Source organism: Papaver somniferum, chromosome 9 (genome assembly GCF_003573695.1).
Source record: "Papaver somniferum cultivar HN1 chromosome 9, ASM357369v1, whole genome shotgun sequence".
Classification (NCBI taxonomy): Eukaryota; Viridiplantae; Streptophyta; class Magnoliopsida; order Ranunculales; family Papaveraceae; genus Papaver; species Papaver somniferum.
The window spans coordinates 46430906-46451637 of NC_039366.1; the positions used below are offsets into that span (position 1 = coordinate 46430906).

Below are 20732 nucleotides of genomic sequence, written 5' to 3' on the forward strand. Positions count from 1 at the left end.
ACCAATTGATAATCCGGTCTTATATTCCCGAAGAACATCCTAGATTAATCAATCACCTCACAACAATCTTAATCGTATGGTAGTGAAACAAGATGTCGTGGAATCACAAACAATGAGACGAAAGTGTTTGTGATTACATTTTATATCTTGCCTATGGGAGAAATCAAACAATCTCTAGCCAATCAATATGATTGTACTATTACGATAGAAGATGCATGATCAGATCACACAACTATGATAAAAGTAGTATCGGTCTGGCTTCACAATCCCAATGAATTCTTCAAGTCGTTAACCTGGTTTTAGAAGAAGAAAACCAAAGGTTAAAGGAGAACCGACTCTAGCACGCAAACTAGTAGCAAACATAAGGTGTGGTGATTAGTTTTGCAGAGTTGCTAGATGTCCCCTTATATAGTCATTCAAATCAGGATTTTGCGTTAGTTACAAAGCAATCAATATCCACTGTTAGATAAAAACCTGATTTAGATTCAAGCTAATATTTCTCAACCGTTAGATCGAAAACTTAGCTTGTCATACACAAATGACTGTACGCTTCTAGGTTTGTTAACCGCACCCAAACGTGTACATTGTTGGTTCAACAATAGTCTAACCAAAATGGTTAACCATCAGAGCATTTCATACCAACCATGCTCTTCTTCACCATAACTAGTTCAAACGACTCAAATGAACTAGTTAAGAGAGTTTTTCAATTGCAAGGAAATCTTATGTAACTACACAAGACACAATTGAAGCAAAGATGATTTGATTCACAAGAATCGGTTCATGAACTTTAATAGCCACGGTTTGCAAAAGCATTCCTTAGTCTTTTAAGATTAAGTTCAGAGATCATCTTTAGATATATAACCTTCTGAAGTTCGCAGACTAGGTTCGCGGACTTAAGACACCGGACAAAGTTTACAAACTCAAGCAGAAATTCTCGGGTTTGAGAACTTCGCTGGTTCGCGGACTGGGTTCGCGGACTTGGCTCACGCAAGTAGTTTGTCAACTCAAGCATAAATTCTCGGGTTTGAGAATTTCGATAGTTCGCAGACTGAGTTCGCGGACTTGGCACTTGCCATACTTCCGGTTCTCTTGATCAACAAAGTTCGAGAACTTCGGTTCAAGGAATACATTGGTTATGTAATCTAAAATCTCATTCCAATCACTGAAACATTCTTAGAGGACGTTATATAGTTGTTTCACCATTTCTCATCAAAGTAATTTTCAAAGTGATCGAAACATTCATGACTTTCGTCACTAGGTAAAGATAAACTTGGTCGAAGCGAAAATCTTACCAACACATATTTCGAGATATAGATAAGCGAGGTATACTCGGCTCGAAATACCAAATGTGTATAATCTAATCTATATATATAGCATACGACTTTTGTCTCAAAGAGTAGGAGATAGAATAGATAGACTTTTGAGTGACAGATAAGTTCAAGTCTCCACATACCTTTTTGTCGAGAAGTTCCACCGGTTCCTTGAGTAGTCCTTCTACTTGTATGATGAATCGCCATGAAGTCCTTGAGCTCAACTACAATTACTATCCTAGTCCGAAACTTAGCTATAAGAGACTAGAAATCAAGACTTATAGTTTTGATCATTAACATTGACAAACATGCTTGAGATAGCAACGCATGCGAGTTTGACCGACCAGTGCTCTAACAAGTGGTTTGAGACTTATTCTTAGGTTGAGAATTTGATTTTGAAGTAGATGGTTGTGATGCATGCTTGGTGTAAAAAGCTGTGTTATGTTCTAAAACAGATGCTTGTTCAAGTTCTTCAGCCTTAAGCCACTGCTCATGATGGAGCAATCTAGAAATAACATCACTTAAAGAAAATTTTGTTTCTCTATTTTGAGCAGAAATAACAAATTGTCGATAATCTTTGCCAAGATCCATGAGTGCATACATGACAATATCAGTTTCATCTACTCTATCACCAATAGCTTGTAAAGAATCAGTAATAGTTTTTAACTCATCAAAGTAAGAAGTAATGGATTTGTTACCTCTTTTGATTGAATGAAGCTAACTTCTCAGAAGTGATCTTTTAGCAGAAAATTGCTGAATGAACTTTCTTTCTAAGTAAACCTAAATTTCTCTTGATGTAGTAAATCCAATAACACATCTGGAGATAGAATCATCAAACATTCCATTGAGACAAGATATGAAAAATCGATTCATCTTACGTCAATGAACAAACAAAGGATTTGGAACTTGTTCACCATCAAGTTCAACAGACGCCATTGGACAAACAAAAGATTCATCAATAAATTCCTCAAGATCTATAATAATCAAAATAAACTCAAACTGATTTTTCCAAATCAGATAATTTGATCCATCTTCTTCGAGTTTTACTGAAACAAAAATAATAATGTTCTGGAACCGCAAAGCAGAAGATGTAGACATAGCTGAAAGTGATAGATGAGATTCAGATTTCAAGATATAAAGAAGTAAATCAAGAAATAAAAGAATATGAAAAGAAGCTGTATAAATTTTGAGCGATTTGATAGCAATTTGGTAGAGATTTTAAGAAGTAGTAGCTGCAGCGGAAATTTTGTAGTGATTTTAAGCAATTGTAGGATCGAAGAAGAAGTAGAAGAATCAAGATCTTCTTTAAAAAACTGATACCATGAAAGATTTATTGAAGAACAGTTTATTATTATTTGATCGGTAAAGAAACTGTTACAACAGACTGTCTTTTAATACAATAGTATAGATGCTAAAATAAAGGAAACAAACAGAATAAAGGTAACTGTTAAAGACAGCTTGTAATGATCAGACAGACACATGTGTGAACAACACACTTACATTACTCATTCTCACAACATTACCTCAGTTTTGTTCGTTATTACTATTTTTCTCTTGAGTACCTTTTATTACTTAACCATATCAGTTCAACTGAGATATCACTATTACTTAGTATTGGATTCTCTGAGTTGCTCATATTACGTAAACTATGGGAAAAATAGTAGTCACATGTTGTCCGTAGATTCATGAGTATGATTAGTAGAAGAAACACCAAGAAAATCTTCAAGTTTCGGATCAAAGTCATACATAGATAGATTAGATGACCCATCATTCTCATTTTCATCTTTAGGAAAAGAAGTTGCAATCATTGTTTGAAAGAACCGTTGTTTTTGTTGTTGATGATGATCTCATACTACTGATGGTGATGATGATGCTTATTCATGATACTGTTAGATAGAGAAAACCCTAGCCAGTTCTGATGAGAAGTATCCATTGGAGATGTTACTTACTGATGATGAAGAAGAAAATAACGGAACCCACTATGGGAAAATGAGAAAAACCCAACGAATTTATTTTGGAAGCCAAACAGGGAATAATCCCCATCCACTGGAAATTTTTTGCTACACGGGGGACAGTCTCCCACGTATGTCAAATTTTTTTTCTAGACAGGTGGTTGTTCCCCGTGTAGCTTTTTTTCTTCAAGATGGGGAACAACCCCCTCTAGTATTGTTACACTACCAACCTCTCGTTCAACTGAACGAGTGTGTGAACGAGTTGGGGGTGAAAATGGGGTAAAAATGACCCTTAATAGCTTCTAATTAGAACAAATTGGTAGTGCCATTTTCATTTCGAAGGAGTGACATTATTCATAGCCCTTGCTCTTAGTACGATTACCCCGTATTCCATTAAACCATAAATTGTGTGATGTGAACTGCAAATGAACGCCATGTCAACCGACTCAGCTCGAACTGAAAGCCATCGCCAGAACGTCTAAAAAAAAATGGAAGGATGATCCAGTTCTTAATCTCCTACTACTGGTCAAAGAGAGAGTTATCAAAAAAAAAATAAAAAATAAAAATAAAACTTAAACAAGGTTACAAGCTTCAGACTTCATAGTTGAAACTTGAAACCCTGTGGCCTCAAGACTAGAATCTATAATGTGTGTGGTGGTGGGCAATGAGCATAGGGTCCCCTCGTTGGGGTACACCAAAAGTTATTGTAATTTCCTATACATTTCAGTCTCAGTTCCCTAAAATAAGAACCCTTTTTAATTTTAAACTACTATTTCCTAAATGAGATCTAACCATTAACAAGTGCCCCCCATACCCATTTTACAGTCACAAGTTCCATCCCGAGAAAACAGAAGGAAGAAGGAATCGCCAAAAGAAAAAAGCATTCAAACCCACTTTTATTGTCTTTCCTCGGGCTTTATATCTCTCATTCCTTACAAAAATCACTTCTCGAAAGTTAAAGAAGAAGAAGAAGAAACATGCAATCCTTTTTAAGCCTCCATTGCAGCTATGGCCTTCCACTGTGCACATCAGGGATCAAAAATCCTCTTGCTCTCTCTAAAGAGTAATGATCTTATTTTCTGTTCATATTTCCAGATTTCGATTCAATCTCTCTCTTAGTTAGTTTTTTTTTTTTTACTTTTCGGTGTTATATATGTGTGCAGGATAGCAGATCATGAACGAAGAAGAAAAGCATTGAAGAAGAAGATCAGGAGGCAAAGATCATCGCTAGAGAGTGAAAGTAATTTCGTTGCAGATCTCAGCATGAGTAGGAGTAGGATTAGAGTGGAGATGATAGATGAAAGCAAAAATGAAGATCTGATTGAAGATCTGAATGATTTAATTTCTAAATGTATTATTGGTCATGCAGCAAAAGCTGCTTAAAGATTACTGACTTTTAATTTATACTTGACCAATCTTCTGTATTACTCATTTGAACTTGATTTATGGATGGATCTTGGAGGTTTTATTGTTGTATTACAGTGATCATCTTTGAAATGGAAATGGTACCATTGATAATTGTATTACAGTAACTGTAACTACGTTGGAGAACAATTACTAAGAAGATTCCAAGTTAAACTTAAAGCGAGTATTTTATGATCCACTGTAGATGAAAACAACCCATCAAAAATCAATGCTATTCATAAACTATCATTAAATTTCTTTTACTTTGTTTTTCTTTTTACTGTACACGAATGACATTACAACAAAGAAGTGCCCGGAATCAGAAATAGAACACATCTTTGTTTATTGGGGAAAAAACAAAGTAAAATGGCTGCTTTTCTGTGTTCACTCACTCTTCTAGTTACTTGTTGAAAAATTTCACATCCTTTGTAATTCTTTGAAAATATAGTATTACTTTTAGTGTCCAAGCCTAGGTATAGTGGACTGGTCTACGGTTACGTCCTAATTACAGTACGTTCTCTGGCAAAAGATGAAGTATCAAATTTATAGGTTTTGCATCGAAAACTCTGCAAGTGCCACAACAAACATGGGTCGGATCTGGGATAATCAATCCAGACCTTTGACCATTTCCATCTTCACCCCACTATCAATTCTCATTCTCCTCTTCACCACTAAGATTGTGACACGTCATGTCCCAAATCTGGACCAGTCCCGGCTGTAGCAAGGTCCATTTTGCACACACACAGTCACACGCACTTCCAAATCACTGAACAATATCATATTATGGTTTTGTAGCCTATTTCATCCCATATCATGTAGTTTGGTACAAAGGTACTTGCCTGATAGATAGCAAACTGCTGAATTTTGGGGAGGAGTTACAGCGTGAAACCTCACCTTTGCAAATGCGTTTTCAGCCATACCGGTTAAATGGACTCAAATCATCTAGTTTGTATGAAGTGAAGATATCATATTCAACTTCTGTATGGGCAGAAAATCATACTACCATGTGGGAGCATTCTAGAGCGCAAATACATGAGGGCCAAATTCTGGATATCCACTAGAGTAACGCATTTTCCGCTTTCTAGATATCTACTCATTTCATAAGATCAGAGCACGTGTAAAGTGTTAGAGCATAGATCGGTCAACCTCGCATGCGTTGCTATCTCAAGCATGTTTGTCAATGTTAGTGATCAAAACTATAAGTCTTGATTTCTAGCCTATATAGCTAAGTCTCGGATTAGGATAGAAAAGTGTAGTTGAGCTCAAGGACTTCATGGCGATTCATCATACAACGACGAAGATCTATACAAGGAACCGTGGAACTTCATCAACAAAAAGGTATGTGGAGAATTGAACTTATCTATCACTCAAAAGTCTATCTCTTCTATCTCCTACTTCTTATGAGACAAAAGTCGTATGCTATATAAACTAGATCATACACATTTGACATTTCGAGCTGAGCATTCATTGCTTATCTTTTATCTCGAAATCGTGTGTTGGTAAAGCGTTTCGCTTTGATCAGGTTTATCTTCATCTAGTGACGAAAGTCATGAAAAGTTTCAATCACTTTGAGAATTGCTCTGACATGAATCGGTCTGTGAATAACGGCTGAGAATGTCTCAATGATTGAAATGAGAGTTTAGATTACATAACCATGTATTCCTTGAAACGAAGTTTTTGAACTTTGTTGATCAAGAGAAATCGGGAGGATTGTGGAATTGGCTTGCCAAGTCCGCGAACTGTCAGAAGTTCTCGACCGAGAATTTTTGCTGGGATTTTCCAAAACTCGTTTGTGTGCTAAGTCCGCGAACTGGCGGAAGTTCTCTTTCCGAGAATTTCTGCTGAGTTTGGAAAACTCAACCAATTACCTTAAGTCCGCGAACTTGTCTGTGAACTTAAGAGGTTATGATCTAAAGATGTGCTCTGAACACGAGACATTAAATTACTAAGGAATGCTTTATGCAAACCGTGGCTATAATGTTCATGAGCCGATTCAATCGAATCGAATCGAATCATCTTTGTTTCAATTGTGTCTTGTGTAGTTACATAAGATCTCATAGCAATTGAACAACTCTTTAAATAGTTCATTCGAGTCAATTGAACTAGTTATGGTGAAGAAGAACAAAGTTAATATGAAATCCTCATATGGTTAACCTTTTGGGTTACTATGTTGAACCAACATACACGTACACGTTTGGGCATGGTTTTCACGAACCCGGTAAACGTCTACCCAAGTGTGTGTGACAAGCTAAGTTTTCGATCTAACGGTTGAGGAATATTAGCTTGAATCTAAATCAGGTTTTCATCTAACGGTGAATAAGGATTGCTTTGTAACTAAGGCAAAACCCTGATTTGAAGGCTATATAAAGGAGACATCTAGCATTGTGAAAAACTAATCCCCGCACGTCTGTGTGCTACTAGTGCGCCCGCTAGAGTCGATCTCCATTAACCTTTGATTTTCTTCTCTAAAATCAGGTTAACGACTTAAAGACTTCATTGGGATTGTGAAGCCAGACCGATACTACTTTATCGTAGTTGTGTGATCTGATCTTGCATCTTCTATCGTACGAGTGCAATCGATTGATTGACTTGAGATCGTGAGAGTTGATGTAGTTTTGTAGTGGTAAGTAAAGTGTTCGTTTCTCGGACTTGTTGAGATTCGATTTTAGACTTAATATAATATGTACAAGGAAAGCTGTCACAGTATCGAGAGGTACTAAGATTCAGGATTCCACCAAATTCCATTCATGTGATTCAACTAATAACTCCAATCAATTATAGCTCAAATATTAAAAATATGGACTCTTATTCTTTGCCAAAAATAGATTTTTAAAAATTTAGATGTAAATCACAAGCATGGTGTATCAAAAGCTCTTACGTCTAAGCATACACCATCAAACGAAATCACAACTAATTAGTGAAAATCATGAATCAATTAAAATAAGTGCAAAAAGTCATAAAGAATTATTAAAATTACCACATGCTTGAAATAGGGTTTCCTCCGTCATCCCAGTGTTGGGGTTTTGCTCCTCATATTAATCGTGATCTCAAAATACATGTATAAAGCTCAAAAGTTGATTAAAAGGGAGTAAAACAATTGAACAGAAAAATCGCAACAGAAATAACTGTTGCAAAGGCGTTGTTCACTGTTACAAGAAGAACGATATATATGAAGTGTTGTTGAGACTGCAGCTGCGACCCCCACAACTTTGTCGTAAACACTGTTGAAGAACGACTGTCTTCAGACGTCCGTTCTTCGTGTTCTACAGCAGCAGCAGCAGCAGAAACAGAGTTTGATCGAACTCTGATTTCTTCTTCTCTGGCCCTCCTCGGGTTCCCAAACTCTCGACACCCCTTCTATATGACCCAACCAATCTATTTATATCAAAAAGGCCGATTAAATCTCTCCAAAATCTCTTCCTTTCTCTTCACGGCAAAGTTGCGGCAATTTCTTGTTTTAGAATTTATACGCGTTTCTGAGCTTTCCTTTTGATCCTAAAATCTTCCTTAGATAGATACAAATCTTTGGGAAGGTTTATAGCACTTTAATCTCTCTAAAATTCCCCAAAAAAGGTCACACACGCGACTTTCCATATTTTGTTGTTGTGATAAAAATCCGTCGATTTAGCCCAGTATAATCGATTTCAACACCCGTATTAGATTCCTAGACCCATAAGGAGTCTATCCTATGAAAATCAGAGGTTTAATCGACCTCAAACTCCTCTAAATCACGATTCCCAAAACTTCCAGGAGAGTTTCTATTTTCCCGCCCAAATTCAGAATTTGAACGTGAAGGGGAAAGTTTACCCCTTATCCAGTGGTCGCTCCTTATCCGCTTCTGGAGTCCGTATAACACTTGTCCCTTCGGTGCGTTTAGTAATTTTTCTGGGATGTTTTAAACACTTTTCTCGGGGTTCCTCCGGGGTATTTCTGGGATGTCACTGGTACGTCTGCTATGGAGGTTCAAATGCCACGTTTTGAGCCAATTTCGCCGCAAAAGCTTATTTCTTCAAAAACACCTACAAAGAGATAAAATACCAAAATAAATACAAGAATGAGAACTATCAATATATATAATCGAGACAAATTAGACATAAAAATGTGTCTATCAAATACCCCCAAACTTATTATTTTCTAGTCCTCGAGCAAAACTAAAATAGAAAACAAAATCCTAACTCACTGTCGCAGGCATCGTCGATTGCATTTAGCGTATGCAATAAGCCTTTAAACCCCTAGGTGTCCCTAGTGGCCGAGTTATAGTCTCGGGAGGGCTTACAAGAGATATACCCACAAAACCTTTACTCCAGACCCTAGCTATCTACGCAGAACCTTGGAAGGCACTAAAGAATCTCCTTGGCTGGCATACTTATTGACTACAGGAGGAAGTACCCTGATGCGAAATTCCAATTTTTGTACACGAGTTTGCACTCAAGCATACTAAAATTCATATATAAGTCACAGAGCTCTACTCAGATAGTTGCACTATGGACATCATATTCGGAGTCAAACTAATCACATGGATTGATCAAGAAGATGGATATAGAGAAAAACATAGATGGTTTTGATGTTTACTAGGTGAACGGTGTTTCTCATATTTTTCTGAAGGCCTCCGCCAAAATGAACCTATCCTAATGGACTGAGATACTAGTCTGACTAATATCAACACACTGGCATATACAAGGGAACCAGTGGTCGATAATCCTAACTCTATGTCAACTCAGCTGACATATACAAGGGTACAGTGGTCGACTTTATTGAATTTATTCCGGTTGGTCTGGTGGTCTGGTCTCAATTTTTTTTTTTTTCTCTTTTTTTTTTGTATCTCAATCACTCTAATTCACCCTAGCATTGGTAACAACTTGAATCGTGAGCCCCACCTAATCACTTAGAGAAACATAGTTTAAAAACAAAATAAAAATAGAAGTGAAAAGGACTCAACGAGATATGGTGAAACTATCATGTTATTTCTAACACCTGAGCTCTGTGCTTTTATGAATAGACTCTTTAGATGTTGCCATCTAATCAGATTGGTTTCATCAACTCCTACAACCAACATGCTTCCATCCACTTAGATTAGTTAGTTCCACCCTTAGTAAACATAAATTTCTAGGCTCTGGAGTTTATTTATACTGCAACTAAAAAGTTTCTCACATACCCCCAAACTTAAATCTATCATTGTCCTCAATGTTATAAAGATAAAATTAAAAGCATGAACAAGGAGAAACTGTTACCATTTGAAGCAAAAGAGTTAAGGAAAAATATTACCGTGTTGCATGAAATTGGGTTACCTCCCAAGAAGTGCTAAGTTTAAAGTCCTCAGCCAGACATTGGAAGATTTAGTCACCTCATTATATTAATAGTTGGAATAATTGTGGGTCATCGAAACCAAATAGAGCTATCACGAGTAAAAGGAATCTGCAACATGCAAGAAAATCAAATAAAGCACACCCTTGTCTAGTTTCTTGTTTAAGACAACTACATCTAGTTGTGGTTCAGGTTCAGGTTCTATAACTGGGTCTAGATAAAATATTTTCATGGGTTGTGTTTCCTCATAAGTTAGATCCGAATGTTCAAGATTAAGAGTCTGGAAAAACTCAACTAAAAACTTAGTAGCACACAATAATAACCTGAATAATTGAGGATCCTCTAAGTCAATTAGATTTGACTCACACAATCGACCACAATGAAACTGGCGGTCAATCTTAAGCAAATGTGTCAGTTCTATTTTCCTAAAGAACTTAGGCTTAGTCTCAAAACTTAATATTCGACACATTTGAAAATCATACATTCCCACATTTGGAAGAAAAGTATTTGGTGGGAAAACAAAGTCAATATGGGTATCATGGCCTGGTTCAACCACATCAACCAGAGGATGGGTTTCTAATAACTGAACTTCGTTATGGACATCACTAGGTTCAGGAAAACGTGTATGAAGATAATCTTGTAAAATGGTTGAGGCAGATATGTCAAGAACCAAGTGAGGGACCTTTCTAAGAGTTAAATCACACGGAGAATGATAATCACCCCCAAACTTGGAGTTTTGGGTGTCTCTAGATAGACTAGCTACAATTTCCCTAATTTCTAGATCATCAGAATCATGAAATTGGTCAATTGCTTCTTCTAGGTTATACTCAGGTGATGCCTCCTCACACATGTTTAAATGCTCTACGAGTTCATCTTCTTCGTCTAAGACTATTGTTTCTAAATCGCTAGACTCTAAAATATTTTTCTCAGAATAAACTCGTTCCTCTAAACCATTATCGGCTTCGTAATCAAAAGGAAATATTACATCGTCTAAAACGGGGGTATCTCTAGTCAAATCCTCGTCCTTTTGAATAGGTGAATAATTATTAAAATTATTTGGATTTGAACTAGAAATAATATTATTATTAAGCTCAATTGGAGTAACAAATTCCTGATCGTTATGCATACTTATTTCAAATTCTTCTTCAACACTATCCTCATCATAATCATTATTATAATAACATGAAAATGGTTGAACCTCATCTAAACAAGTAGTGTTACCAATTTTATCCTTGTCATCTTGATTATGAAAATTACTATCCTCAGTTTCAAGGGTATTATTGGAAACACTATATTGGAAATTAAGATTATTTCGAGCAATTCTTTCGTTCGTCTCAGCTATCAGCTTGAAGGATTCCTCTATAGAAAGTTCTCTTTTGTCATTAACTAAGTCATTCATCTCATCTAACTTACGTGTCGACTCCTCTAATTTCCTGAGGGACTCTTCTAAAAGAGAAATATAAGAATTTTGCTCGTATGACCGGTGCGTGTGTGGATAGTAATTGGGCTCATCAAGGTATGAGCCATAACCTTGAAAAGGCTGATGTTCCCAAGCACTATTCACACTACGGTCAAAGTAGTAACGTCCATTTTGAAACTCAGTCGGATATTCGTTGTATTGGCTATTGTAATACCAGTTCGACATTCTATTGCAGGGGTGTGAGTTGTCACACAAAATAAAACCCACTGACAGGGGATTCGTGGGTGGATAGAGTCTTACCTCCCGTACCAGACGAGCGATGAACCGTTGAAGTCGACTCAGGCCACCGACTCCGATGTCAGTGTACGAACCCGAGGGGCCGAGACAGTATCGTAACTGTCGTCCTTCCCTGCAAACAGTTTATATTTAATCTTAACCCTTCCGTAGGGTTTTAAAAAAAAATAATGTCCAGTCCAAAAATAAAGTCCAAAAAGTGTCCAAAAATAAAAAGAAAAATTACAAAAACTAAAACCCTATTTACAGTTTCTAAAAATAAAACAAAATAACTATATACAAAATATTCTTCTTCGCTCCTTTTGGATTCCTCTTTTCTTTCCTTCTTTGGCGATGCTTCCTTTTATAGCACTTTTTCTTTCCTTGTAGCTTCGATCGAAATCTGAAAAAGAATCAAAAAATACCAAAGGCGTAAAAGAGAACAAAAATTCTAAAAGAAATAAAATAAATCTAAAACCTAAAACCTAATATAAATCCGCGTCGGCGGCGCCAAAAATTGATGTAGTTTTGTAGTGGTAAGTAAAGTGTCCGTTTCTCGGACTTGTTGAGATTCGATTTTAGACTTAATATAATATGTACAAGGAAAGCTGTCACAGTATCGAGAGGTACTGAGATTCAGGATTCCACCAAATTCCATTCATGTGACTCAATTAATAACTCCAATCAATTATAGCTCAAATATTAAAAATATGGACTCTTATTCTTTGCCAAAAATAGATTTTTAAAACTTTAGATGTAAATCACAAGCATGGTGTATCAAAAGCTCTTACGTCTAAGCATACACCATCAAACGAAATCACAACTAATTAGTGAAAATCATGAATCAATTAAAATAAGTGCAAAAAGTCATAAAGAATTAAAAAATTACCACATGCTTGAAATAGGGTTTCCTCTGTCATCCCAGTGTTGGGGTTTAGCTCCTCATATTAATCATGATCTCAAAATACATGTATAAAGCTCAAAAGTTGATTAAAAGAGAGTAAAACAATTGAACAGAAAAATCGCAACAGAAATAACTATTGCAAAGGCGTTGTTCACTGTTACAAGAAGAACGATATATATGAAGTGTTGTTGAGACTGCAGCTGCGACCCCCACAACTTTTTCGTAAACACTGTTGAAGAACGACTGTCTTCAGACGTCCGTTCTTAGTGTTCTCCAGCAACAACAGCAGCAGAAACAGAGTTTGATCGAACTCTGATTTCTTCTTCTCTGGCCCTCCTCAGGTTCCCAAACTCTCGACACACATTCTATATGACCCAACCAATCTATTTATATCAAAAAGGTCGATTAAATCTCTCCAAAATCTTCCAAAATCTCTTCCTTTCTCTTCACGGCAAAGTTGCGGCAATTTCTTGTTTTAGAATTTATACGCGTTTCTGAGCTTTCCTTTTGATCCTAAACTCTTCCTTAGATAGATACAAATCTTTGGGAAGGTTTATAGCACTTTAATCTCTCTAAAATTCCCCCAAAAAGGTCACACACGCGACTTTCCATATTTTGTTGTTGTAATAAAAATCCGTCGATTTAGCCCAGTATAATCGATTTCAACACCCATATTAGATTCCTAGACCCATAAGGAGTCTATCCTATGAAAATCAGAGGTTTAATCGACCTCAAACTCCTCCAAATCACGATTGCCAAAACTGCCATGAGAGTTTCTATTTCCCGCCCAAATTCAGAATTTGAACGTGAAGGGGAAAGGATACCCCTTATCCAGTCCGTATAACACTTGTCCCTTGGGTGCGTTTATTAATTTTTCTGGGATGTTTTCAACACTTTTCTCGGGGTTCCTCCGGGGTATTTCTGGGATGTCACTGGTACGTCTGCTATGGAGGTTCAAATGCCACGTTTTGAGCCAATTTCACCGCAAAAGCTTATTTCTCCAAAAACACCTACAAAGAGATAAAATACCAAAATAAATACAAGAATGAGAACTATCAATATATAGAATCGAGACAAATTAGACACAAAAATGTGTCTATAAGAGTTCTCCGATAGGCAAGATAAAGAAGTCACAAACATCTTCGTCTCAGTGTTTGTGATTCCTCGACAATCCGATTGTGTAGTCAGGAAGGATTGTAGAGAGGTGATTGATTAATCTAGGTTGTTCTTCAGGAATATAAGACTGGATTATCAATTGGTTCCTGTTACCTTGATTTTATATCTAAAGACGGAAAAAAACCTAGGGTTTATCTGTGGGAGACAGATTTATCCTCTTATAGACTTTTCTGTGTGAGACAGATCTGTTTATTATCAAGTCTGTGATTTTGGGTTACAACAGCTCTTGGTTGTGGGTGAGATCAGCTAAGGGAATCAAGTGCGCAGTATCCTGCTGGGATCAGAGGCGTAGGAGTACAACTGTACCTTGTATCGGTGGGAGACTGATTGGGGTTCAACTATAGTCCAGTCCAAAGTTAGTTTGCAGTAGGCTAGTGTCTGTAGCGGATTAATACAGTGTGTATTCAATCTGGACTAAGTCCCGGTGTTTTCTGCATTTGCGGTTTCCTCGTTACAAAATTTCTGGTGTCTGTGTTATTTCTTTTCCGCGTTATATTTTATATAATTGAAATAATACAGGTTGTGCGTTCGTGATCGTCAATTGGAAATCCAACCTTTGGTTGTTGATTGATACTGATTGATCCTTGGACATTGGTCTTTGGTACCGTCCAAGTATTCCTTGTATTTGATAAAGACTCGCTATTGTTTTTAGCTTGAGTAAATATCAAATCAAGAGAGAGATATTAACTCCTTGAGATACTTTTATCTAGATTGAGTCTTATTGTCTAGTTGATTCTCTAGGAAATTATTTCAGAGTTAGTCCATACAGGTTGTTAATCGAAATATTGGGTGGTGGTGTTAGACCCCCGTTTTTCAATTGGTATCAGAGCAGGCAAACACGGTAAACCTAATAAGTTTGTGTTTGTTCGTTCCATATAAATTTCCCTATGTGAAATTTTTTTGTAAAACTTGCTCCTGGCATCTGTAACGCACGCCAGAATTCCGTAAAGATTGTTCAAAGATTGTTATAGTTAAAACCTCTGGGTTCTCATGATAATCTTACTTCATCTAAAAAGGGAGATTTAGATGTTAAGAAGCAATCTGAAGTAAAAAATAAAAAGAAGGAACAATTGGGAAAATGTTCAATACGCTCAAGGATATGGAACCTCACTAGATTAACTCTTGATTTCTATGAGGAATACTATCGTAATGGTTCAATTGATAAAGATATGTTTAAAGCGTTCGAAGGCGTTTTCAAATTCTTAGAAAAACTTAATTCTGTTAAGTCTAAGAATCATTCCGAAAAGGGTTTCGTATGTATTAAACTTGTTGATATTGTACAACCCAAAAATCGGAAGAATCCTTCTTCTAGCCAGAATAAACGAAGGATAGGAAGCTCTAACTTCCTTGACTATCATCATTATTTTGATTATACTACAGGGACTGTTCACACTTATCAACCAGACATATCGTATGAGAACTCATCTGCGCATTATGCCTCTTGGTATCAAGATTGGAATTTACCCCATTTGTACATATATTGAAGTGGGGCAAGAAATAGTTTGTGCTGTGTACAGTTGTGTTGTGCTTAGTTAGCTTTCTATTGCTTATGTTAGATGTTGGTTGCATACCCTTAATGTGAAAAGGGCTAAGAATATCCCCTAAGTCTTGTGGGTCACCGTTCGTGTACACCCCAAGCCCATGAATGAGGGATATATATATATGTTGGTGGTCCGCGAACCTTTTTCTCTCTCATCTTCCGTCCGCGTACGAGAACTAAGGTTTGTACTTCTCCACCATTAAAGCTTCTTCGAAGAAATCAAAAGGAAGGGTGTTTGAGGTTCTCTTCAAGTAAGTAATTTTTCTCTCGTATATCTCTTTATGATGGGTTCTAGAAGCATGAAAAGGAGTTCTAAAAGCTCAAAATCCTCTAGCTTGAATCCTCCTTGTGATCAAAATTCCCTTAAAATTAGGTTTGTGAATGATTCTTGTTCTAGAAATTTTGATGGAATTGCTTCCAAAGGTTTTATTCTAGAAAATAAGTTGGAAACCTTTAGTGGACATGAAGAGGATTTAGGTTGCTTCAAAAAGTTCAATCTTGGAAATATCTTTAATGGCCTTGGTGAAGGTTTTGATTCTCTAACAAGGATTTTCTATTCCAACATTCATGATGTTGATTTTAAGAAGATGGAATTTAAATCCATGATAAATAGAGAAAGGTTCCTCGTTAATAGAGAGTTAGTTTCAAGGGTCACCGAAATACCGTTGGGGAACGTACGGTTACCTTGACCAAGTGATGAACGTCCATCATATGATGATATCTCTATTGGACTTTGTGGAAAGAAGGTTGTTTGGAGTCAAGGAAAGTTTCCTACTAATGATCTTAGTAGTGCTCTAATGGTGCTTGGAAAACTCGGTATCTCTAACCTTTGTCCCTCCACAATTGAGAATTCTTGGTGGAGTTATGAATTTTTGGAATTAGTCTACTTCCTTGAATCCGGCAATACAAATCTTCAAGTTTGTGGTTTTATCATCTTTCAAATGATGACGATGACTTCTCACATCAAGATGTTAGGCTATCCTTGTTTGATTAGCCAAATTTGCCGTGATAGTGGACTTGATTTTATTAGAAATTCTCTTGGGGTCCCCAAACTTGTTCGTCCATGTACCTTTCGGCATATAAGGGAAAATGTTCGCAAGCTACAAAGAGGTACTCCTCGTGATGTTGAAGACCCTACCACCTTGAGGCTTATTCAAAAAGTTTACAAGGGTGTGTGCAAGGTAAATGCAAGATTAAAGTGATTAAAAGATCAAGTGTCGTTAATTGGAACCAAGTGTCCCGAGCTCAAGGAAGAGTTGGATTCAATTTAAGCTACTTGGAAATTGTCCGATGATGAAGGTGATGAGTAATACATCTTCTTATATGCCTAGTAAGTCTTCATTTTGGATTAGCTGGAAGAATAACTAGTGCATTGAATAGCGATGATTGTGACTACACATAGCTATTTTTGTTTTCATCTTCTTATGTTATTTTTTAGGTTTATTGGTTATTAAATTCTAAAAATATTTGGAAGATGATGTTTATTGCAGTATTTTAATGGTTTGTGATATTGCAATATTTTTATGGGATATGTATTGTTTACGTCCGTGAACTTGAAGGTCCCATATTGCAGTCAAAAGTAAAGTCGTTCATGAATCGTTATTCGTATTGATGAAAGGACGAATGGACTTTTGAAATATACAAAAGTTAAGCCTATGCAATCATTAATTTTATGGAAAATAGGATAAAATCTTTTGTTCAACAAGGATAAAGTCTATTATGTCGTTATGATGGAAAATAGAATAGATCCTTGTATGTTATCCACGTTATTGATCTTCATTGATCCATTTTATTATGTTTTACCATGAAGACTCCATTGTGTGTCCTATGTTGAGCACCTTACAACTAAGTCGATTTACCTTGGCTTTGTTGGTTGTTCCATAAGATGTTATATGTCGAGCATTAAGAACTAAATTAATCAACCTGTTTGGTTATTTAGTTTGTACTCCATAAGTTTTCTTTCTTATATCGAGTACATGTATGGTTAAGGTTGTCATATTCTATGATGAACTTAGTCGGGGTTTCATAAGTTCTCTTATGTTGAGCCCAAAATAATTAAATTGATTACTTCGGTGATTAGTTTGGTTATTTTTATTCCAATTAGATTAATTATAGGTTCTCTTGTAATTAATCTAGTTGAGTTTTCATATATTCCACAAGTTCTTGTGTTGAGTATATGAAAGGATACACTATCATGTTCTTTGGTTAATGTAGTCATATATTCCGTAAGGTTTTCCTTATATTGAGTATTTGAACGGTTATGTTAGTCATCTCCATATGATTGACTTAGTCGTAGCTCCGTGAGTTTACTTATGTTGAGCACTTTCAATTAAATTGATCACTTTTGTGGTTTGATTTAGTTGCGTATTCCAATTGAATTAACCATGGTTTTACTTGTGATTAATTTGGTTGAGCTTTGGATATAGAAAATCATTCCTATAGTTTTTGGTGTCCAATAAAAAATCCTTTTTTTCTTTCGAAATTAAGGTCGCTTTTGTTGTTCTCTCGGGAATGACATCAAATGGGGGAGAGTTCTTTTAAACTTGTGCTTAATGGTAATATCTTGCGGGGAGTGCGGCTATGGAATTTTATAGGGGTTATGTTGTATCTTAAAACTCCTTGATGAATGTTGTTAGCTTAGGCTATTAGATTGCATCTAAATTAAGTTGGTATGTATTTTTATTTTGGTAATGCAATGTCTCTTGTGAAAATTTCATTATGATCCCATTCTTGTACCTTTGCCAATTTTATTGACAAAAAGGGGGAGAAATGTTGTAGTTCACACTACAAATACATATGGTTTTCGGATCATTGTGTAAGGGGGAGTGGTTTCCATGATCGAGATGGAGTATTGACTAAGGGGGAGTGATACATATCACCATAGTATTATTGTTAAAGTCGTGATACAATTGGACTTTGATGTTATATAATAATACTATGACACTGTATAATAATGATCGAGAATCTCGATTTCTCTCATTGTTATAGCTACGGATCTTCAACAACGATGGTGCTAAACTTACAACCTTTGGGATCATTGGAGTACTTGGAAGGGCGAATATTTCAAGGAACGTTGAAGATTAGACTATGGAATATGAGCCACTAAAGTTTATCTTTTTTGTATTCCATATGTATTAATAGTTTTGTCACTAAAATTGACAAAGGGGGAGATTGTTAGAGCATAGATCGGTCAACCTCGCATGCGTTGTTATCTCAAGCATGTTTGTCAATGTTAGTGATCAAAACTATAAGTCTTGATTTCTAGCCTACATAGCTAAGTCTTGGACTAGGATAGAAAAGTGTAGTTGAAATCAAGGACTTCATGGCGATTCATCATACAACTACGAAGATCTATACAACGAACCGTGGAACTTCATCAACAAAAAGGTATGTGGAGACTTGAACTTATCTATCACTCAAAAGTCTATCTCTTCTATCTCTTATTTCTTATGAGACAAAAGTCGTATGCTATATAAACTAGATGATACACATTTGACATTTTGAGATGAGCATTCATTGCTTATCTTTTATCTCGAAATCGTGTGTTGGTAAAGCGTTTCGCTTTGATCAAGTTTATCTTCACCTAGTGACGAAAGTCATGAAAAGTTTCAATCACTTTGAGAATTGCTCTGACGTGAATCGGTCTGTGAATAACGGCTATATGGCGTCCTCTGAGAATGTCTCAATGATTGAAATGAGAGTTTAGATTACATAACCATGTATTCCTTGAATCGAAGTTTTCGAACTTTGTTGATCAAGAGAAATCGGGAGGATTGTGGAATTGGCTTTCCAAGTCCGCGAACTGTCGGAAGTTCTCGACCGAGAATTTCTGCTAGGATTTTCCAAAACTCGTTTGTGTGCTAAGTCCGCGAACTGGTGGAAGTTCTCTTTCCGAGAATTTCTGCTGAGTTTGGAAAACTCAACCAATTAACTTAAGTCCGCGAACTTGTTTGTGAACTTAAGAGGTTATGATCTAAAGATGTTCTCTGAACATGAAACATTAAATTACTAAGGAATGCTTTATGCAAACCGTGGCTATAATATTCATGAGTAGATTCAGTCGAATCGAATCATCTTTGTTTCAATTGTGCCTTGTGTAGTTACATAGGATCTCATAGCAATTGAACAACTTTTTAACTAGTTCATTTGAGTCAATTGAACTAGTTATGGTGAAGAAGAACAAGGTTAATATGAAATGCTCATATGGTTAACCTTTTGGGTTACTATGTTGAACCAACATACACGTACACGTTTGGGCATGGTTTTCACGAACCCAGTAAACGTATACCCAAGTGTGTGTGACAAGCTAAGTTTTCGATCTAACGGTTGAGAAATTTTAGCTTGAATCTAAATCAGGTTTTCATCTAACGGTGAATAAGGATTGCTTTGTAACTACGACAAAACCCCGATTTGAAGGCTATATAAAGGAGACATCTAGCATTGTGCGAAACAAATCCCCACACGTCGGTGTGCTACTAGTGCGCCTGTTAGAGTCGATATCCATTAACCTTTGATTTTCTTCTCTAAAATCAGGTTAACGACTTAAAGACTTAAAGACTTCATTGGGATTGTGAAGCCAGACCGATACTACTTTATCGTAGTTGTGTGATTTGATCTTGCATCTTCTATCGTACGAGTACAATCGATTGATTGACTTGAGATCGTGAGAGTTCTCCGATAGGCAAGATAAAAAAGTCACAAACATCTTCATCTCACTATTTGTGATTCCTCGATAATCCGCTTGTGTAGTCAGGAAGGATTGTAGAGAGGTGATTGATTAATCTAGGTTGTTCTTCGGGAATATAAGAGCGGATTATCAATTGGTTCCTGTTACCTTGATTTTATATCTAAAGACGGAACAAAACTTAGGGTTTATCTGTGGGAGACAGATTTATCCTCTTACAGACTTTTCTGTGTGAGACAGATCTGTTTATTATCAAGTCTGTGATTTTGGGTTACAACAACTCTTGGTTGTGGGTGAGATCAGCTAAGGGAATCAAGTGTGCAGTATCCTGCTGGGATCAGAGGCGTAGGAGTACAATTGTACCTTGTATCGGTGGGAGACTGATTGGGGTTCAACTATATTCCAGTCAGAAGTTAGTTTGCAGTAGGCTAGTGTCTGTAGCGGCTTAATACAGTGTGTATTCAATCTGGACTAGGTCCCGGGGTTTTTCTGCATTTGCGGTTTCCTCGTTAACAAAATTTCTGGTGTCTGTGTTATTTATTTTCCGCATTATATTTTATATAATTGAAATAATACATGTTGTGCGTTCGTGATCATCAATTGGAAATCCAACCTTTGGTTGTTTATTGATATTGATTGATCCTTGGACATTGGTCTTTGGTACCATCCAAGTATTCCTTTGTATTTGATAAAGACTCGCTATTGTTTTTAGCTTGAGTAAAAATCAAATCAAGAGAGAGATATTAACTCCTTGAGATACTTTTA

At 36.4% G+C, this 20732-nt stretch overlaps 1 protein-coding gene across 1 annotated transcript; it reads left to right on the forward strand.

The window, feature by feature from the left end:
- Positions 1–3995: 3995 nt before the first annotated feature.
- LOC113313996 lies at positions 3996–4790 on the forward strand. Its single transcript, XM_026562765.1, has 2 exons — positions 3996–4325; positions 4426–4790. The coding sequence occupies exons 1-2, from the start codon at positions 4240–4242 to the stop codon at positions 4643–4645; spliced, it is 306 nt and encodes a 101-aa protein (XP_026418550.1). The 5' UTR covers positions 3996–4239; the 3' UTR covers positions 4646–4790.
- The last annotated feature ends 15942 nt before the right edge of the window (positions 4791–20732 follow it).

What these genes read in the sequence shown, in the direction of transcription:
- LOC113313996 (XM_026562765.1), top strand. Translation starts at nt 4,240, where the DNA reads ATGCAATCCTTTTTAAGCCTCCATTGCAGCTATGGCCTTCCACTGTGC. An exon ending in CCTCTTGCTCTCTCTAAAGA is followed by an intron (nt 4,326 to 4,425) that starts GTAATGATCTTA and finishes ATATGTGTGCAG; the next exon opens with GATAGCAGATCATGAACGAA.